Source organism: Contarinia nasturtii, unplaced genomic scaffold (genome assembly GCF_009176525.2).
Source record: "Contarinia nasturtii isolate CC-2019 unplaced genomic scaffold, AAFC_CNas_1.1 Cnas_scaffold_630, whole genome shotgun sequence".
NCBI classification, from domain to species: Eukaryota; Metazoa; Arthropoda; class Insecta; order Diptera; family Cecidomyiidae; genus Contarinia; species Contarinia nasturtii.
Genome location: NW_022197981.1, coordinates 499,939 through 518,626, shown reverse-complemented (window position 1 = coordinate 518,626; position 18,688 = coordinate 499,939). Strand labels below are relative to the sequence as shown.

General features: G+C 31.8%; 2 protein-coding genes and 1 pseudogene across 5 annotated transcripts; 2 read left to right on the top strand and 1 right to left on the bottom strand.

The window, feature by feature from the left end:
• Positions 1 to 3,320: 3,320 nt before the first annotated feature.
• Positions 3,321 to 4,042, top strand: LOC116340304. Its single transcript, XM_031766738.1, has 3 exons — positions 3,321 to 3,404; positions 3,464 to 3,833; positions 3,911 to 4,042. The coding sequence occupies exons 1-3, from the start codon at positions 3,355 to 3,357 to the stop codon at positions 4,040 to 4,042; spliced, it is 552 nt and encodes a 183-aa protein (XP_031622598.1). The 5' UTR covers positions 3,321 to 3,354.
• Positions 4,043 to 4,174: 132 nt separating this feature from the next.
• LOC116340151 (ovochymase-2-like) lies at positions 4,175 to 13,998 on the top strand. 4 transcript variants are annotated; one of them, XM_031766431.1, is made up of 4 exons: positions 4,175 to 4,275; positions 12,838 to 13,054; positions 13,144 to 13,507; positions 13,579 to 13,998. In XM_031766431.1, exons 2-4 carry the CDS (start codon positions 12,840 to 12,842, stop codon positions 13,840 to 13,842), a joined length of 843 nt encoding a protein of 280 aa, XP_031622291.1. In that variant the 5' UTR covers positions 4,175 to 4,275; positions 12,838 to 12,839; the 3' UTR covers positions 13,843 to 13,998. The 4 variants fall into 4 exon arrangements, with proteins under 4 accessions (XP_031622291.1, XP_031622292.1, XP_031622289.1 ...); XM_031766432.1 differs by lacking the exon at positions 4,175 to 4,275 and adding an exon at positions 10,334 to 10,467 and having other exon boundaries at positions 13,144 to 13,502; XM_031766429.1 differs by lacking the exon at positions 4,175 to 4,275 and adding an exon at positions 10,334 to 10,467.
• Positions 13,999 to 14,008: 10 nt separating this feature from the next.
• Positions 14,009 to 15,272, bottom strand: LOC116340303 (annotated as a pseudogene).
• Positions 15,273 to 18,688: the final 3,416 nt, after the last annotated feature.

The window sequence follows — 18,688 nt, the reverse complement described above, 5'->3', positions numbered from 1 at the left end:
CAAAATTGCATTAGACACGCTTACCATCTCCAGTGTCTAATTTAGACAGTGTCATATCTGGCTGAATATATCCCTCTCAGTTATCTTACGGATAACTGATAGCGATATATGAAACACTGGGTAAGGATAATCATGACCTCCAAACATTCTTTAAAAAAATACCAATACAAGACGGTGAATAAAAATAAATGAGATACTAACTCGCGTTTAAAATAAATCTGATACTTGAAAAATATTGAAAATAAAAGTGGTATGTATCACATTTATTTTCAGTGTCGTTCAAGTGTCAAATTTATTTTCAATTCTGGCTAGTATCTCATTTATTTTAACTCATTTGTGCATTATACCGAGTTTCCGAGAGTTTCATATAAGCCTTCCTATTTAGATGGTAAAAATTCGCAAAATATGAAAAAAAATAATTAATTTTTTTTTCTTCGATTTACATTAAAGGATGTTTGGAGGTCATGATTATCCTTACCCATTCAAGTAAGAAAAAACAAACGTTTACCAATGTAAACCAACTTTGGTGTTGAAAAGAAAAATGCAAAGTGAATTACAATTGATTGTGAAATTTATTAAAACATTTTTTTAAATTATAGATTTATCGATACTTTTTTAATATAAAAAAGGTAAGTCTTTTACATAAAATTAATGATAAAGAGAAGTCATCTGCTATAAAAATAACTTAACTAAACTATATAGTCAAATGTAGATTGTTCGTAAATTATGGAGAATGTCAGGTTTTTTGCAAATTGGACATTGATTAGATTGTAATTCATTGATGCAATCACCACAGAATAGATGACCACATATGGTTGACACTGGCTGACGGTTGATGATACTATCCAAACAAATCGGACATTCCAGTGTTTGAACTGTGGATCGATGTGGTTCCTCATCAATATACAATCTCTCTCCAACAAATTGTAAATCGATTTTAATTGTGATTTTATTATCATTTTGAAATTGGCACAACGGATCGATAACAATCGGCCACTCTATAAAGTTTGAAATCCCATGAGTGTCGCCGTTGTTATAAAACTTTTCCTCAAAATGTTTATCAAATCCGTAATTTTGATTGAAACATGATGCCAATTTAAATGAACAACTCACATTTAAAACGTGATTCATCATCCGATTTTCTCTTTCGTCCCGTAAAAAGAGTCCCAAATGATTGTTATTCCTTGTTAAAATCACTCTCCATTTCATGTTACTGCAATTCAATTGATGCACCAGCGTTGAATTCTCGATAATTTGACTGATTTTTTCAACACACAGTTCAAAGATAAATCGTCTATGTATATTTTGTTTAAATTTTTGCACTAGTTTTGGCAATTGGTACATTTCGGTCACTGAGTTCAATGCGGAATTTGCGGGTACCGTACATTTAAATGTGGCAGACACAATTGAGTTGAAATTTGAATTTTGCAAATCAGAAAAATTGAAGTTTGTGTATGATTCAGGTACGTTAGCTGGCGGTTGCATCCAGGATTGATTTTGGTTTAGATGAATATAGACACACACTTCGTCATTCCTTTCAAATTGCTTTAGATCGGTCCATTTTATGGAAAATCCACCTCTTCGATAAACGCCTTTGTCGTATTCGATTTTATTCATTGTCCTTTGATATGATTGATACGAATTAGGTGAATAAATTCCAACTGACATGTCTGCATCACAAAACCGTTCCGATGTTGACATACACATCGCCGGTAAACACACTAAATATACATCAATTATATCTACACCCAATGTTGATCGTTTATAAATTTTAACGGTAAATGGTAAGGTGCCCAATGTAATTACGGGCGAACTATATTCGTATAGAAAATTATTTGGATTGAATGAAAAACCAAAATTGTTTGAATTTAAAAAATAATTATTAAAATTGAACGACATGTTGAACGGTATGCTTTGGTACGACTGAACTAATGCTACAATGTAACAACTCTATTTATTTTATTAACTAACACGTGCGCAAATTGATAGCCGGTAAAGCATAATGAAGAAGAGATCCAATGGGCAATTGATTATAAATTTCGAAGAATCAACATCTAATAATAAATCCAGTGTGATGCTTATAGTATAAGGAATATATACAAACAAAGGATGATAAGCATCACAAAGTGAAACAATATGAATTCCATTCACAAGCTTACGCTTACCATAAATACAAACATAAACACGAAATGCGGGACGCCAGAAGAACTCAAAAGTAGTTGAAGTCTATTCAATATCAACAATTCAATTATGCGAACTGTATCTCGGGCATAATAAAAATTATTAATATCAAATTATCGCGAACTTTTTTCAGAGAATTTTTTTTTTTTTTTGGACATAATAAAATTCGTATAATTTCTTTTAAAGATAAGCATAAACATTTAAAATGTGAAAAAATATACTATTATGCTATGCCTGCATTATTTTATTATTATATGTCATAATTGACATCTAATATGGAAAAACAAAACAAAAGTTCATCACAAAATCCTTTTAAGACATTCGCAATAATTTTTGAATACAGATATAACAGTTGCAATTACACGCGCACAATTTTAATATGTCATATGTTTTAGAAATGGATGAGTTTAATAACACATTGAACAGAGCCTTTGAAATGTTTCACTGTTTGTGCATTTTTATGAATGGAGAAGACTGTACAAAATCCATTCAAATGTAAAATTTTTGAATTTTTCTTTTGACATTGATTCAAAATTGTAATGGATTTTTGAAAAAAAAAAGAATGTGTGAAAAACTGTAAGTTAACTGTTCTTCGTGATGATCTCGTTCTTCAGTATGAATATGTTGGGCAAAAGAATGTATACGTACTACGTATGACATGGAAATGAAAACGAATTGTGAATTGAATCGCTTATTCTGAAGAGCAGAAATTCTGAAGTTTATGATTTTTTTAGCTCATTAACAATTTATAACTTCGTCTCACGTCATGAACGACGTATTCAAATTGACTAACATAATTAATTGAGAAAAAGAAAATTAATTTATTACTATTTTCAATTAGTATGTATCGAGCACGAAATGTTATTAATTGGATATATACGTGGTTGCATTTAAAAATTATAATTCATTTTCAAGAGTGACTTTGCATTTGAAATATTGAAACATTCCGATTTATTCAGCGGCGCTAAAACAAGTTTCGAAATGCATCCTGGTACATTTGTAATGATTTTTCATTTTTGGTTAAAAACTCCATTCGTGTGTACAGTTTATGTGTTCTCGAAGTGTTCAAAATTGTTTTGTGTGATTTTCAAAAGCTTGCCATTTTCAAAGTGCAAGAAAATGTTCAGCTTTAGAAAAAAGTCCCTTTCATTCAAATTGTGTCGGGATTCAAATATGCACGGCTTCAATCATATAGCCAACAGAAATTATACTGCACCCGAAAGGTTTAAATTCAAATTTCAAATATTTTCGTTAAATAGTTAAATTTAACGTTTCGCCGTAGATTCAGTTGGCTACTTTTGGTCATTTCCTTCGCCTACTTTGCGTTTTCAATTTGCTTCAAACAATTGGATCGATTTTTAAACGATCCCTTTGTGCTAACTTTGGAAACAAACTATCACACCTGGTCGTATAATCTTCCGGCACTCACAATTTGTACAGATTATCAGAATGAACGTTTTATTGCTGCATTCTATAAATACACCACAAATGTGTCGATCGATTATTATTCAAAAAGTTATCAAGACTATCATTACGATATGAAAATACTCGGATCGATAACGGCAGACAGCATGCACATCATCGATGAATTTAAAAATACGACATCGTTACAAAACCTCAGCGGAGAAGAATTGTTGGATGTCGTGACATATGTACATATATTTTAATTAGAAATTAATGTGTTTTAGAAGTTTTGGTATTCATTCAATTCAATTCCCAAATTTTACAGTTGAAAGCAAGCTCCCCATTTAATGACATCTTACGTGCAACGTTGACTCCAACTATAACAGAAGCTGGCATATGTAACGAGTTCTCTGAAATTCAAAAATATTTCTTGACGAATTTCACAAGGAAATGGTAATTAAATTAATGAAAATCCATTGCAAAGCTGAGAAGATGTGAGAACATGTTCAAAAGGCTTAAGAACTCTTTGGCAATTATTATTTGTTTCGAAAATATTAAAATAAACCGCATCGAAAACTTTGAAGGTACGAAAGAGCGATGAGTTTGGCTGATCCCAAACAGCCTTGTGAAATAGTTTATCAGTGTGAATATTGGTCAAATTTTGCAGTACCTTTCAAAGCAGGAGTGATTGTAAGTAGATTTTCCCTTTAAATGTTCAACATTTTAACATCGAAAGATATCATAATATTTGTTTCTCAAAGTACATTCATGATACAGATGACATTCTGAATGTAAGAAGCTCTCCGAAGACTGTATGAAGACTGTACATCCATACTTTCTAGATATCAATGCAAGATGAATCATCTTAGATGATGAAATTTGACCATTTTACTCAATTTTTTGTGTTAATTTCATCCAAGTGAACGCATCGTAGTGAAAGAAGATATACATGTGTTCTTGTGTAGTCATATGTACGTTGAACGCATGCGGCTATGACTACACATGTATTTCTTCTTTCACTATGATGCGTTCACTTGGATGAAATTAATACCAAAAATAGAGTAAAATGGAGTGCGTAACTCATTTTGAAGGGTAGACTCTCTGCTAACACCGCAAGTGCGAGTAATCCATAGCTGGGCAGACTGAAAAATTCAGGGGGGGATTGGGGGGGTAATTTTCTCAAAAACTTCTAGCAAAATAGGAAAATTTCATCTATGATCCAAAAACCCTAGCAAAATGAGAAAAATTCTATCCAAAATCATGAATTTTGTAAAGGGGTAACGCAAAAATTTGTTGATTTTGTAAAGGGGTAACGCTAAAATTTGATGCCTCAGGAGGGGGTAATCCCCCCCTCCCCCCTGTCTGCCCAGCTATGGAGTAATCGTACTCGGATATTTGTTTCTGTGTATACAATGTTAATGCATAGGGGTTTCATATGCCTAATACAAAATCAAAATCGAGTAACAAACCTGAACCATATTATTCGCTATAAAAACACTAATATCACATCATTTCACTTAATGGAGTTGACGTGCTCAGTGGTAATGAATTGAACAAAACCAAATAGATAAATTAAATTGTCTCTTTCTCTGGAAATTTCATTAAAAAAAATCAAGTAAATTAAAATTCAAGGAGACCATGAAAATAATAGATTTTTTCAAACCAATTAATTACGATGGCATTGCAAACCAAATAAATTTGTCCGATTTAAATCGAAATATTGGTAGTGCAACTTAAAAATGTCGTTTTTTTGGTGAAAATAAAACTTTATTTCATAAGTTCTGTAAATAGCATGTCATTCAAAGTATTGGCCATCGGAACCTATAACCTTTTCCCATCTTTCTGGCAGCATATGGATTCCGCGCCAAAAGAACTGCTCGTCTTTTTTTTTGGGTTAGGAAAGAATCAATCCAATTTTTGATACCTTCAATTGAAGTGAAGCGTATTCCAGATAAGGCATTCTGCATCGATCGAAACAAGTGATAGTCAAAGTGGGGCAAAACTTCCCATCCACTATTTTCCAAATAGTTTTTAACCGGTTGAGCAATATGAGGCCGAGCGTTGTCATGATGGAAAATTATTGAATTCAATAGAGCGTATTTCTTCAGATATTTTATTCCAAGTTGTTGGTCCATTTATAAAAAATGATGTTTTTTTGGAAATTAGTATTGGGTTTTTTAACAATTAATTTACTTTCTGAGCGAGTATTATTTGTATTGATGTTGATTAAATTATTAAGATATGGTGGTGCATCATTATTAATTATTTTATGAATCATGTTTGCGATATGTAGCGTGCGTCGATCATATAATTTCATTAAATTTAATGAATTTCTGTGAGATGTTATATGCTCTCGACAATCAACATTTAAAACAAATCTTATTCAAATATTTTGCAACCTTTCCAATTTGTCACTATCATTGTTTGTACCATGAATTCCGTAATTGTGATAGACAATATCCATGTAATCAAAAATTGGTAATACGAGTGTTTTGATCAATTGCAATTTAATATCTGACGTCAATATCATTTTTGAAGGGCTGATCGTGTTTAAAGCACCGAATAATTTTAATACGATTTTCCGATGTTAAGGTGCGATTTAATTGATAGCCCAAATCGCGAACACTGTCAACATATTCAATATGTTGATTATTAATAAATATTTTTGGTAGTTCATCGTATTTTAGCCCATTTAAATTATTTTTGGATGAGATAATTATTGCTTTAGATTTAATTGGATTTATTTCGATACCATAGTCATTACAAAATTTCTCAATATTTTTTGAATCATCATTGACTTTACGAATTCCATCAGAAATGTCATTGACATTACACTCAATATACATTTGAATGGCTCGAAATAATAATGACTTTTATTTTTTGAAGGCGTCTCCATCTTATGGAAATTTTCATAAGAGAGAGCAGGACGTAAAATCATTGAAGTCACTATTATTCTCACCCATTCATTTGGACATCATCAGCAAACAGTGTCTTATTGTAATATTTAATATAATTACCAATGTTATTAATAAAGATTGAAAAAAGTAATTGTGAGTTATTTTCACCTTGAATGATGCCTCTCATTATTTTAAGAGGTTGCGATAAAAATTACGGTTTTTGCTTCATTTTTCCGTGCTTCACTAGTGACGCCGAATTTATGAATTAGATTCCATTTATCTTTTGCGTTATTAGCTTCTTCATAATTTTTTGTAAAGATTTCTTTTTTTGAATCGCGGATAAGATATTTAACTTGATTGTTCAATTTTTTATATGAATCATAAATAATGTCACCAGATTGGTGTTTTCTATTGGATTTCCACCAATCATAATTTTTTTTTTCGATTTTTCATAAGATTTTTTATTTCATCAGGTTTTTTTTACATAAGAAGTTGACACAAATACGACATTTTTAAGTTGCACTACCCATAGAAACATTTCATAAATCATTTCAACCGGAGACTGTTTGACTATTGTTTGTTCCAATCAAGAATACACTGCCAGTTTTTGGCCGTAGAGCTTAATGTGAAACGTGGAACCGTACTACTAAGAAAAACAAACTACTCGACATTCATATTTTGAATTTTTTGCCACAATTTTTTTAAAATAAATTACACCTTGAAAATTGATTTTACAAATATTTGGCTCATATTGCCTCAACGACTACCTATGCGCTCCCACTTCAAAAAGTTAGTAAATCCTATAAATTAGATAGATAGCTTTCTCAGAAGCTGCGCTGATGATCCATAAATGGTGAAATCGTTCAATTCAATTACTGAAATGAGAACGTCCAGAACTACCTAATAAATGCATCATATGGATTTCGTTTTTCTCTAAGGTTTTTGTCAATGCCATAATTAAATTGAAATTCCAAAACTCTTCACAAGTTTGATTGGCTAATAAGCTATATAGCGTTAGAAAGAGGACTTTGGGAGCTATCATCTGGCGAAATTTAATCAAAATCATAGAACTAGGTTGCTTGCAATGAAGCTCGAAAATGTACTTTACCTATATTTTTCTCATTTTGGCTATGTTGCCACCTATGGAGTTGAGCTTCAAATAGGCAGTAAACCCCAAAAGACTACTCTCAGAAAACTCAGATGTTAAAATTCAAAGTAATCAGAGGAAAATGCCATTTTAACATGAGGGATTTTTTTCACATGGTAAAATGTAATTTTTACCGCAATAAATTTCCCCTTGAAAGTTGAATTTGCAAAATATTTTCACTAATTACATAAAATTAAATATGAAGCTCTATATTGATATTTTAGATGTCTATATTTGAAGGAAAAATATTGAAGAGAAAAATTGTTGTTGTCACAATATTAAAATATACCAATAGCACGCTATTCATATCGAACTATCAATAGTATCATTGATATATCACTAGCGTCAATCTACGGCCACCTGGGAAACACATCCACAAGTTCGATTGGCTAATAAGCTATATACCGTTGGAAAGAGGGCTTCAAGAGCTATCATCTGGCAAAGTTTTATCAAAATCATAGAACTAGGTTCCTTGCAATAAGATTCGGAAGCCGATTTTTCTCACAATTTTTCATATTACGGCCAAACGGCCAGCGTAAAACGCCATCAAACCTGCCGAAAACAGCATAAATTATATACCATTCGAAAGGTAATTTTATAAGGAATCTAAAACAATTTGGTACTTCGGGTGTCTCCAACTTTTTTTCAACAAGTTTCATCTAGATCCAAAGTAATCAAATTAACACTAGAGAAAAACTCATTTATTCCATCTTTTATCCACCCAATAAAGTTGCAGAAAAACGTAATTCCACCCGAATCTATTCGTTATCCACTCAATAAATGGTGAGTGGAATCGAAATATTTTTCAAAGTGGAATCCAAAAAAGAGGGTCCATGAATGAAAAAATTAAATGGGGAGCACTTATGGGGAAAATAAAAAATACGTCTGAAGGGTTTTTCATGCCCTATCGAATGCCGAAAACCCGAACTCTCTATCTTTTCTGGTTTTCTCTAAAATCACTGAACAAACATATATATACTTACTTACTATTCCATAGCTTAATGTATAAAACTACGTTTCACATTAAGCAATAAGTTTCAATGGAAAATGGAAGGTAGAAGATGGGTCGATTTGTCAACGAGTGAAAGAATTGTTGTGACCAAATCAAATGATACAAATTACGTTCGAATGTTATATTTATTCTTCAAGAAAAGAAGCAATTTTCATAACCGGCTTAAATGTTTTCTAACAAATAGTAATTTGCATGGATTTCGATATTTAGATCCGAATCGATATGGAATATTTGATCGGTTAGAATATAAAGTTTCGATGAAACAGAACGATCTAAATAAATTTATATTTTTTTAATTCCAGCATTTATTGGATTTTTATTCTAATCGTCTACATAATGGCAATGATTTGGTTGTTTTTATACTCATTAAATGACGCTCTGGATAATTTATAGTTTTGCACGTAATAAAAAATTATTATGATAAGTTAATAATAATAAGCATTCCCACCAATATCGTTATATATTATTATTATTATTATTAACTTATCATGATAAAATCATAATAATGTTATTAGGATTACATCCTCGTCTGAAGATCAATCCTAATAAATATTATGATAAAACATAATAAGTATTAGGATGTAATCCTAATAACATAAAATCATAATAACGTTATTAGGATCCGATCCTAATAACGATATAGAACATAATAATTATCATCCTAATAAAAATTTATTACGATATCGCAAAACGCAAAACTATAGGATAATTCAACTTTTAACAATTTCAATGTGATTAATTTATCCCAAAAAAAAACGATGATTTCTAAATAATAAATGCAACGATTTTTTTCTAGTAATTTATTCGGTCTAACAAATTAATCTTCGTTCTGGATACAAATTAAAACATGGTATTAAGTCCAGCGGATAGTTCAATTGTAGTGGCATTAATGTATGGATTAGCGACAATTGTTTGTACTAATTGTGCAAATTCGTCTGGATGACCATGTCGATTTGGTATTGGAATACATTCTTTCAAAATAGCGATCTCCTGCTTCCGTGCAATTTGATCGTTCACTGGTGTTTCAATAATGCCAGGTGCAATCGCCACCACACGAATGCCAATGTCTTCTAAATCAGCCGCCATCGGTTTTGTAGGCGCATTGTGGTACACTAAATTTGAATATAACATTTATTACGCTCTTTACAATTCCGTATGTATTGTTTAAACATTCAAAGAATGAATTGTCACATGAACAATCACTTAGAGTATATTCCGAAGGATTTTCTAAACCTCTATCAAACTGATGTGGTTCCCAGGTAGTTGAACATGAGTCGTGGGTTTCGCAGCACTGATCGATGTAAACAAAATAACCCAATTCCCCACTTATGCTCACATTTCCCGGACCGCAAAAGTTCAAAACTGTAAGAGTAAACGAAGTGGTTAAAAATTTATTTTGACTTTCGGATGTGTGGCGAAATTCTGCGATTAGTAATACTAAGAAAAAACACTTACTCTTGGGTATTGGTTGTTGTAACATTTCTTCATTACAGTCCAATTGGGAGAAACCTTCGGCCATCATCAATGCAAAGCACAACAACAATAACTTTGAAGAACTCATTACTGGACTCACAATACGACTAGACTGATAGAAAGTGATATGACTATAACTTATAGTCTATAAGTAATGAGACTGTATTTATACGATTTATCTGGCCTTCATTAAGCTCATTCTTACACGTGCCGCATCTGTATTCATTCGGTGATTTGATATAGTTTGTTTTTGACAATGACGATGAATAGTCATATTTTTGTGAAAGTTTTTTTAATATGCGGTGCATTGTGCTGTGCGTATGCATATCCTAGTGCAGATAACTGCAAATGCAGTAAGTTTATGTTTTTTTTCCCTTTTTTTACTGTGTTTTCAACTTGCAATACTGCCACTGATGATCGGTTGAAGAACACTTTTCACAAACAAAAAACTAAATAAATACTATTTCGAATAAATTAGTGTGGAAAATCAAGCGCACACTTAAGAGTGCTGTTTAAATTGTTTTGATATGCTGATTGTGAGTGTTTCATTGAACAAGCGACTACATAATATCGCATTCAAATCTTTTTTTTTCCATACTGCACATGTTATATATACTTTCAGTTGGTGTTCGCTTGCTTCTGTCTCTCTCATCTCTCTCCATACGCCCAATCTTCCCTCTTATTTATATATTGCAGATAATTAACCTATTAATTACAGAATTTTGCGATGAATTACATTGGGTATTTAATTTTTAACTTTGAACTCACTATGCAACTGCTAAAATTTTTTTATATTTTTCTTTCCAATCATATAATGATTACACCGCAGACATTTTCTGTAGATATCAACTAATTTTTGCATATTCTATGTTGAAATTTTTTTCAACCTTTTTTTGCATATTCTATGTTGTTGCTGGTAAATTTTTCTGTTTCAATTTCAGTTATTGACTTCATTTCATTCGCAGTCTTACCAAATCAAATTGAAAATCGGATTTTTTTCTCTGTTTGGATTGGTGTGTGTATGTGTTATATTCCATGTCAAAACTAAAATCCAAACGTATATATTATTTGGTTTTATTTATTTTCATTGTAACAATCAAATCGTGTTATAAATGCACACCCATATTTACCTCATGCTGAAAATAAAACCGCTATGGTAATAAATTGACCATAAGTACAGTGTACAATTGAGTTGCATACAATTCTGATCTGTTCAGAATCGTTTGTTATCCGATGATTTGCGAATGCAAATAAAAAGAAAAATTCATTTTTTATCGACAAGCATGAGGAAGAGAGAGAGAGAAAGAGAGGGAGAGAGAGAGAGAAAGAGAGAGAAAGAGAGAATGAAAGAGAGAAATTGAGTGGAAATCTCATAAATACGAAAATATGCACACAAATGCATATGTAAACACAATGCATACGCACACATTCAATAGTATCAGCAATAACAATAATAATAACCAAATGTAGAAATAATTACATTGTTCGGCCCTACCAATTCACTACAAATGATGCGTTTGTAACTTGTTTATAATTGTTAAAATGTGCGATATATGCCATTGGATATATACTATAAAATGGCCGTTGAATTGAGAGATAGAGAGAGAGAGAGAGAGAGAGAGAGAGAGAGAGAGAGAGAAGAAATAAAAAATTGGAAAATTAATTTAACTAATGAGCTGAAACAAATGCAAATTTTCTAGAGTCTATTTTATCAATGGTTTTTGAGCCCGAACCAATGTTCAGAAAGCAATAATTAAATACGAATTGAACGTGTAAATTAATTCTCTATATTTTTTTCTTCTCTCTCCCTCTCTCACACACACACACGCACACATACATACGCAATCCCGTGTGAATTACAGGACGACTTTTAAGCGTTTTATGGACAATTACACGAGTCTCAACTTACTTATTCAGTGTATTCTGCAATTTTTTTTTTAAATTCATTTAATTTCATTTTTTTTTTTGCATCTGTTTTGGTTTACATTATTTCATTGAAATGTTCATGAAATGTTTTACAAAGAATATTTACTAATATATATGTATACAAATTATATTCATGATGTATAACGAAAAAAAAAAACCATTTCAACATAAAAGAGAAAGATAATTAAATCGTTATATTTCCGTTTTTCTGTTACACAAATTTTTTTTTTCTCTTTCGTTCTGATGAATTATACATATACATAATAGAAAATCATTATGAATAGGCCAAAAGAAATTTCACCAGTGCAAAGAGATTTGTAAATGAAATCTTTTCTTTTTTTTTAATGGCAAATAATTTTTCGATAAAATACAATGTAGAATATATATTTAGAATGCATTAAACTTAAAAAACTTGATCTAATAAATTATATCTAGGCCATTTTTTTCTTTTTTGTATGTAAATCTACCGATAATGGTTTCTTTTTTGGACGATTTTCTATTCGACTATCTTCAATTTATTACATTCCGAAATTTTTCACGCGATTTTGTTTGCCTTTCATTTCTTCGTTTTTCTTTTACATTTCTCCAATTTTTTTATTCTACTTTCTTCTTTTTTTTCATCCTCTCCTTCAACTTCATTGTGTCAGAGACATTTATAGGCAAGTGCCTCATGCTCTTTACACTGACTTTCTGAATACTTTTGCGCTGTCCGCATTTGTATGGATTTCCGGCATAATTTCTTTAATTTTAACGGATTACATGGAATATTATTAAGTATTTTCATTATTGTTTTTAAGAAATGGGATATGCGAATACAGCATTCAACGAACATTTCCAGAAATGGAGATTGGTAAAAAACCCGTGGATGGTCGCAATACATCAATTCGACCACTATAGGTGCGACGGTGTTTTATTATCCACGAAACACGTTCTCACAACAACAAAGTGTATTTTGCCATACAAAGGTGTTCCCGCTGAAAATTCAAATGGCGATCTACTTCCAGTCAGCTTTTGGTAAGTTATTGTATACAAACTTTCGATTCATCAAAATCAAAACTCACTCAAATCTCTTCATTTTTCTATTTTTTCATTGGATATAATAGGCTTCGTTACACGATGATCCGCATCAATTCCAAATTAAGAAGAAAAGCAAGATATGTTTACATTCATCCCGAACATCAATGTAATTCCAATGAACTTTTGCCCGCAATCGTTGAAATGAACGAAAGCATTGAATTTAATAAGTGGACACAACCGGCAGTCTTGCCGCCAACAGCACTACAAATTCATGAAAGAATATTACCTGTAGCGATTTCCTACACTAATATATCAGAAGTCACTACAAATAAGATGAACGTGATGATTTATTCAGATGAAATATGCGAAAGGATGAATCCAGGGGAAAATGGCAATAGGCTATTGTGCATAGACATTGAAAGCATTTGCTCGGACTGCAATATATGTGAGGTAAAGCTATGCAAATATTCTATCATCTAAAATCTAATCTTCTAATCCAATTCCCTTTAATCAAATTTCAGTTTGGCAAATTTTCGAATCCATTATTTCACTTGGCAGAAAATGACACCATGCTCCTACTTGGACTGGCAAAATATTGCAATCGAACGGCGAAACTAATCAATGTGAATAGTGGCCTAGAAGAGCAAAGATCATCGGCTGTTTATATGCCAATCAGGGAGTTTCTGCCTTGGATTCACAATATTATGCATAAAACATGTCCTTGCGAAACGACTTATCGTCCATTGATCCAGGACGTTGAGGCAATAATTTTTGAAAAAAAATGAATCAACGAAGAGACGTTTGTGTCAGCCCAAGTTACGGCCGAAAAGAAATTGAAATTCATTTAAAGCAAAAAGTCGCTCGTTCGACATACAAACAAACAACAATTTTTGTATTATGCTAAGCTAAAATATTAAAGAACTTAGTGTGAGAAAAAAACCGTTTCCTTCCTTCCGTCTTGGTACAAAATAAGGGGGGGGGGCAACGACACGCACCTATAATTATCATCCTAATAAAAATTTATTACGATATCGCATAACGCAAAACTATAGGATAATTCAACTGTTAACAATTTCAATGTGATTAATTTATCCCATAAAAAAAACGATGATTTCTAAATAATAAATGAAACGATTTTTTTCTCGTAATTTATTCGGTCTAACAAATTAATCTTCGTTCTGGATACAAATTAAAATTGGGTATTAAGTCCACCGGATAATTCAATTGTAGTGGCATTAATGTATGGATTAGCGACAATTGTTTGTACCAATTTTGCAAATTCGTCTGGATGACCAAATCGATTTAGTATTGGAATACATTCGTTCACAAAAGCCTCCACCTCATCCTTCGAAATTTGACCGTTCACTGGTGTTTCAATAACGCCAGGTGCAATCGCCACCACACGAATGCCAATGTCTTCTAAATCAGCCGCCATCGGTTTTGTTAAACTGTGGATTGCCCCCGATGCGGCTGCGGTAGCAGTTTGGCCTTGAAGTCCATCAAATGCTTCAATGCCCGCAGTATTTATAATCACACCCCGTAATCCATCATTGTCCGTCACAATCGTGACACATTAAAAGTTCCAACAACATTTGTCTGTGGATTTCAACAATATTTTTTTCATTTATTAAAAAAAGTCATTTTTCTGACATGAATTCAATACATTCATACATACCTTCAATACTTTTTTAAAATCCTCATGATTTCTTGGCTGTTTTCTATTAAAATTGTATGTGATATAGGCATTCATTAGGCCGGCACAATTAACTAATACATTTAGTTTGCCATAATTTTGGAAATTTACGATAGCACACGTTGGATATCTTCTTCGGAGGTTACATCGGCTGGTATGTAATGTGCATTTTCACCCAATTCTTCCGCTACGTTCGCACCATTTGATGTTGGTAAATCACAAATCACCACTTTTGAGCCATTGTTAACGAGTCGGGTGACCGTTGCTTTACCAAGACCTGATGCTCCACCAGTCACAAGTGTTACTAAATTCTAAACACAAATTTATAAAAACAAAATTCAATTTTAATTCAGTTTTTATGAATAAAATGGATTTTAAGCAAAGAATCTCCTCTTCTTACAGAAAATCATATTTTTTTTACCTTAAACATTTTAAATTTGTCAATTGTGTGAAATAACTAGCAAAGTTGCGAAATAATTTAAAAAAAACCGTGTTGATCAATGACTTCGGCATAACTTTGTTGGTTATGATCAACATTTGACAACAGCTGGTTCGGACAACAAATGTCAAATTCATTCTTTAAACCAAATAAATGTCTAAAGAAGTCGAGTGCGTGCGAATATTCAAATATTTATCTGATGAAATAAAATATAATGTTATGAAACTTTGTTCAACCGTTTTTTTTTTATTGGTAATTCTAAAACTTTCGACTACAAACAAATGAAATGTATTGCGGATCATAACACCACAGTTGCGACTCGAACACATATTCGAAATGTTCAACCATGCCTTCCGCCTTGTAGCGAAATGCACGTTCATTTGATTGGGTATATTATCTCTTCCTTGTGGTTGTTGAATGTTGATTTAAATATTTCACATAGTTTTGACTCCTCACTTGCAGAATCCATGAGAAAAATAAAGCCCATATTGCGAGCAAAAAGGGTTATATAATATCAGGTCAAACATCAGTAACCAATCAACTTCCAAATGAGCCACGCGAATTGACGCGTGAGGTATCATTCAGCAATCTTGACTGTGTGGTAATGATTGGCAGTGTTGTCGGTCTATTTTTCGGTGCTTCTTTTCTTAGTTTGGCTGAAATAATATATATTTGGATTTTACGTAAATTTTAACATACATAACTATAAATAATGCCACCAATGTACGTATATCATTTACGAAATTGAATCATTTTTTAAGAACACAATTTTTGAAGTTTATGATTTTTCCAGCTTGTTTTCAATCGAGCACAGAATTGTTTGCAGAGTGACTTTGCATTTGAAATATTGAAACATTCTAATTTATTTAGCGCCGTTAAAACAAGCCACGAAAGGCATCCTGGTACATTTGTAACGATTTTTCATTTTTTATTGAAAATTCCATTCGTGTGTACAGTTTATGTGTTCTCGAAGTGTTCAAAATGTTTTTGTGTGATTTCAAAAAGTTTGTCATTTTTAAAGTGCAAGAAAGTGTTCAGCTTTTCAAAAAATTCCCATTTATTCAAATTGTGTCGAGATTCAAATGTGCACGGCTTCAATCATATAGCCGATAGAAATTATACAGCACCTGAAAGGTTTCAATTCAAATTTAAAATATTTTAGATAAGTAGTTTTGTCATAGAATTTTTATCATTGGCTACTTTTGGTCCTTTTTCCACCACAGATTTCGGTCGCGTAAGTTAATTTTTTATATTTTCAAATATGAAATGTAAATCGGAAATTGGAGTTACTGCATTTTTAAATATTAAAGAAAAACTCTATCGATCAATCCTGATAGACCCTTGTTTGTTTAATCTTCTTCTTAATTCATGTTAGACATGATTTCAATGAATATAATCAAAATCATCATAGTTCCGACATCCTATGCCAGGCGTTTTATAGCGATATTTCTGCATGATACTTTCTAGTTTATTTAGACTTTCATTTTTGCATGAATAATTTGCCAAGAATGAAAATGAAAGCAGTATGCACAGAAACAACTAAGTAATCTCAATCGCCTTATTGTTGTCCAAAATTTACTTTAACCATTTACAACAAGATTAAGAGAATTGGGTCAGTGAAATGAAATGTGTGACTTCAAACAAATCAATCCGTTCACTGTTTTTTACTTGTTAAGTGTGAATACATAAAATATCTTTGCGACAACACATTTATGAGACATAAACTTCAAATATACTAGAATTGAAACAATCCATTGGAATACACTTTCATTTGTTCGTCCGCCGCATAAGACGTGATCGCTACAATAAGACAAAAAAATAGTCAAAAAAGTCAATCATTTGTAAATATATACTGATTTCATTGCATTGATTCGGTTATTGTTTCGGCCAGCATTTAGATCAAACTACAAAATGTCATAATTTCTTTTAATATTTTCATTCAGATGACTTGAGTCTTGTATGAACAGTCTGTAGAATTTCCGTAAATTGAATACATGTTTACACATCAAAAGTACCTTCTGACGAAGCCAATGTAAATGATTTAGTCATCGGATGAGTTGTTTACATAATTTTAAGTTATTGAAATAACTCAGTTCCAATTCTTACATTGGCATACATTTAAATAACGGTAGTTAAGTTGTACAAGGTGTATGGTAGAACGCGATTGTGAAATTATCTGCCGTCATTTCTTTAAACAACCAAATGTGATTTTAAATACCAAAAATGGAATATGTCCGGAGTGAAAATGTTTTAAAACAATGTATTTTTCTTTACATTCTTCACATTCACTAACCATCCGCAGTCACGAATAGCTTGTGATTTGATATGAGTTTAGATGTTGTTTATCTGTCTTCTTGGAGCGCATAGAATTGAAATTACATTTTTATATGAAAATTCCACAGATAGTAAAAAAAACCCGGCATATTAACAATAAATTTTACAAAACAGTTAAGTTTAAAGAGTCGTCGGTCACAGACCTGAGTTATGTAACTATAAAATTGATTATTTATTCTTATTAGGAAGAAGGGAAAAAACGGGAAAAAAGAGCAGCAGAGCAGTAAATCTGGCGTTGAATTCAGACAAACAAAAACAACAACAACAAATGATATACGTTTGGCTGTCTATAGCTTCTTTAGAATTTGAATGTAATTAGGCAAAATGTTTATTCTTTCGTTTGATTAGTATGTTGTCTTGCAGCACCATATGTAGCTGACACACTTTATTTACGTGGGATCTCATTTACTAATTTTTCCGTTGATCCATAAGACCGGTCTTTGATCTCTTGAAAAGCCGTTGAATACCGAATTTAAAAACCAAAAATAAAATCTAAGCGCTGCGAGTATTGATTTCATATTCTAATTTGTATATTTTAAATCGATAAATCGAAATGCATTCGAAACGATAATAGGTCTTGAACATTTATTGTGTTGATATGTTTAGTCATAAGATCATTTAAGTTCTTTTCTCTTCTGTTTGAGATGCTTTAATTTGTTCGTTGACATTCTATGCCGTCCTACTCCATCATTCAGCCATTCATAATATTCAATTTGTATATTATTTGAAATTATCGCTGTGACTTTTCTACATAAATAAGACCTACTCGTTTCGTCGAACTTTTGTATAACAATGACGAATCGTGTGCAAATGCGAACGCTCTGAAACGAAAAAAAAATCTAAACAATTATTCTGTATGGGCATCACATAGCTTCGTACACATAAGCGATAAAATCGCAATACCATACTTTTTCTTTTCATTTCTTTCATTTTTTTTTTGTTGTTACTTTGCTGTTTTCTGCCGACTTCACGTGGACGACATTCACAAATTACACATCACCTTCGATGATAAAATCTTCAAAAAAATACTGTATCAATCATGTGTCATTGTTACATCTACATGTCGATTACCCCGTAAGCATGTACATAGGAATGAATCATCATGTTGAAAAGAAATTTTAGCATTTTAAACAACTGCCGCTGAAATATCATTAAATATGGTAGT

Bases quoted from the DNA above. Each gene is read 5' to 3' on its own strand.
- LOC116340304 (XM_031766738.1), top strand. From the start codon at position 3,355: ATGCACGGCTTCAATCATATAGCCAACAGAAATTATACTGCACCCGAA. The intron at 3,405-3,463 runs GTTTAAATTCAA...GTTTCGCCGTAG, and splicing joins AATTATACTGCACCCGAAAG to ATTCAGTTGGCTACTTTTGG. The intron at 3,834-3,910 runs GTACATATATTT...CAAATTTTACAG, and splicing joins TGTTGGATGTCGTGACATAT to TTGAAAGCAAGCTCCCCATT.
- LOC116340151 (XM_031766429.1), top strand. From the start codon at position 10,371: ATGACGATGAATAGTCATATTTTTGTGAAAGTTTTTTTAATATGCGGT. The intron at 13,055-13,143 runs GTAAGTTATTGT...TGGATATAATAG, and splicing joins CTACTTCCAGTCAGCTTTTG to GCTTCGTTACACGATGATCC. The intron at 13,508-13,578 runs GTAAAGCTATGC...ATCAAATTTCAG, and splicing joins CGGACTGCAATATATGTGAG to TTTGGCAAATTTTCGAATCC.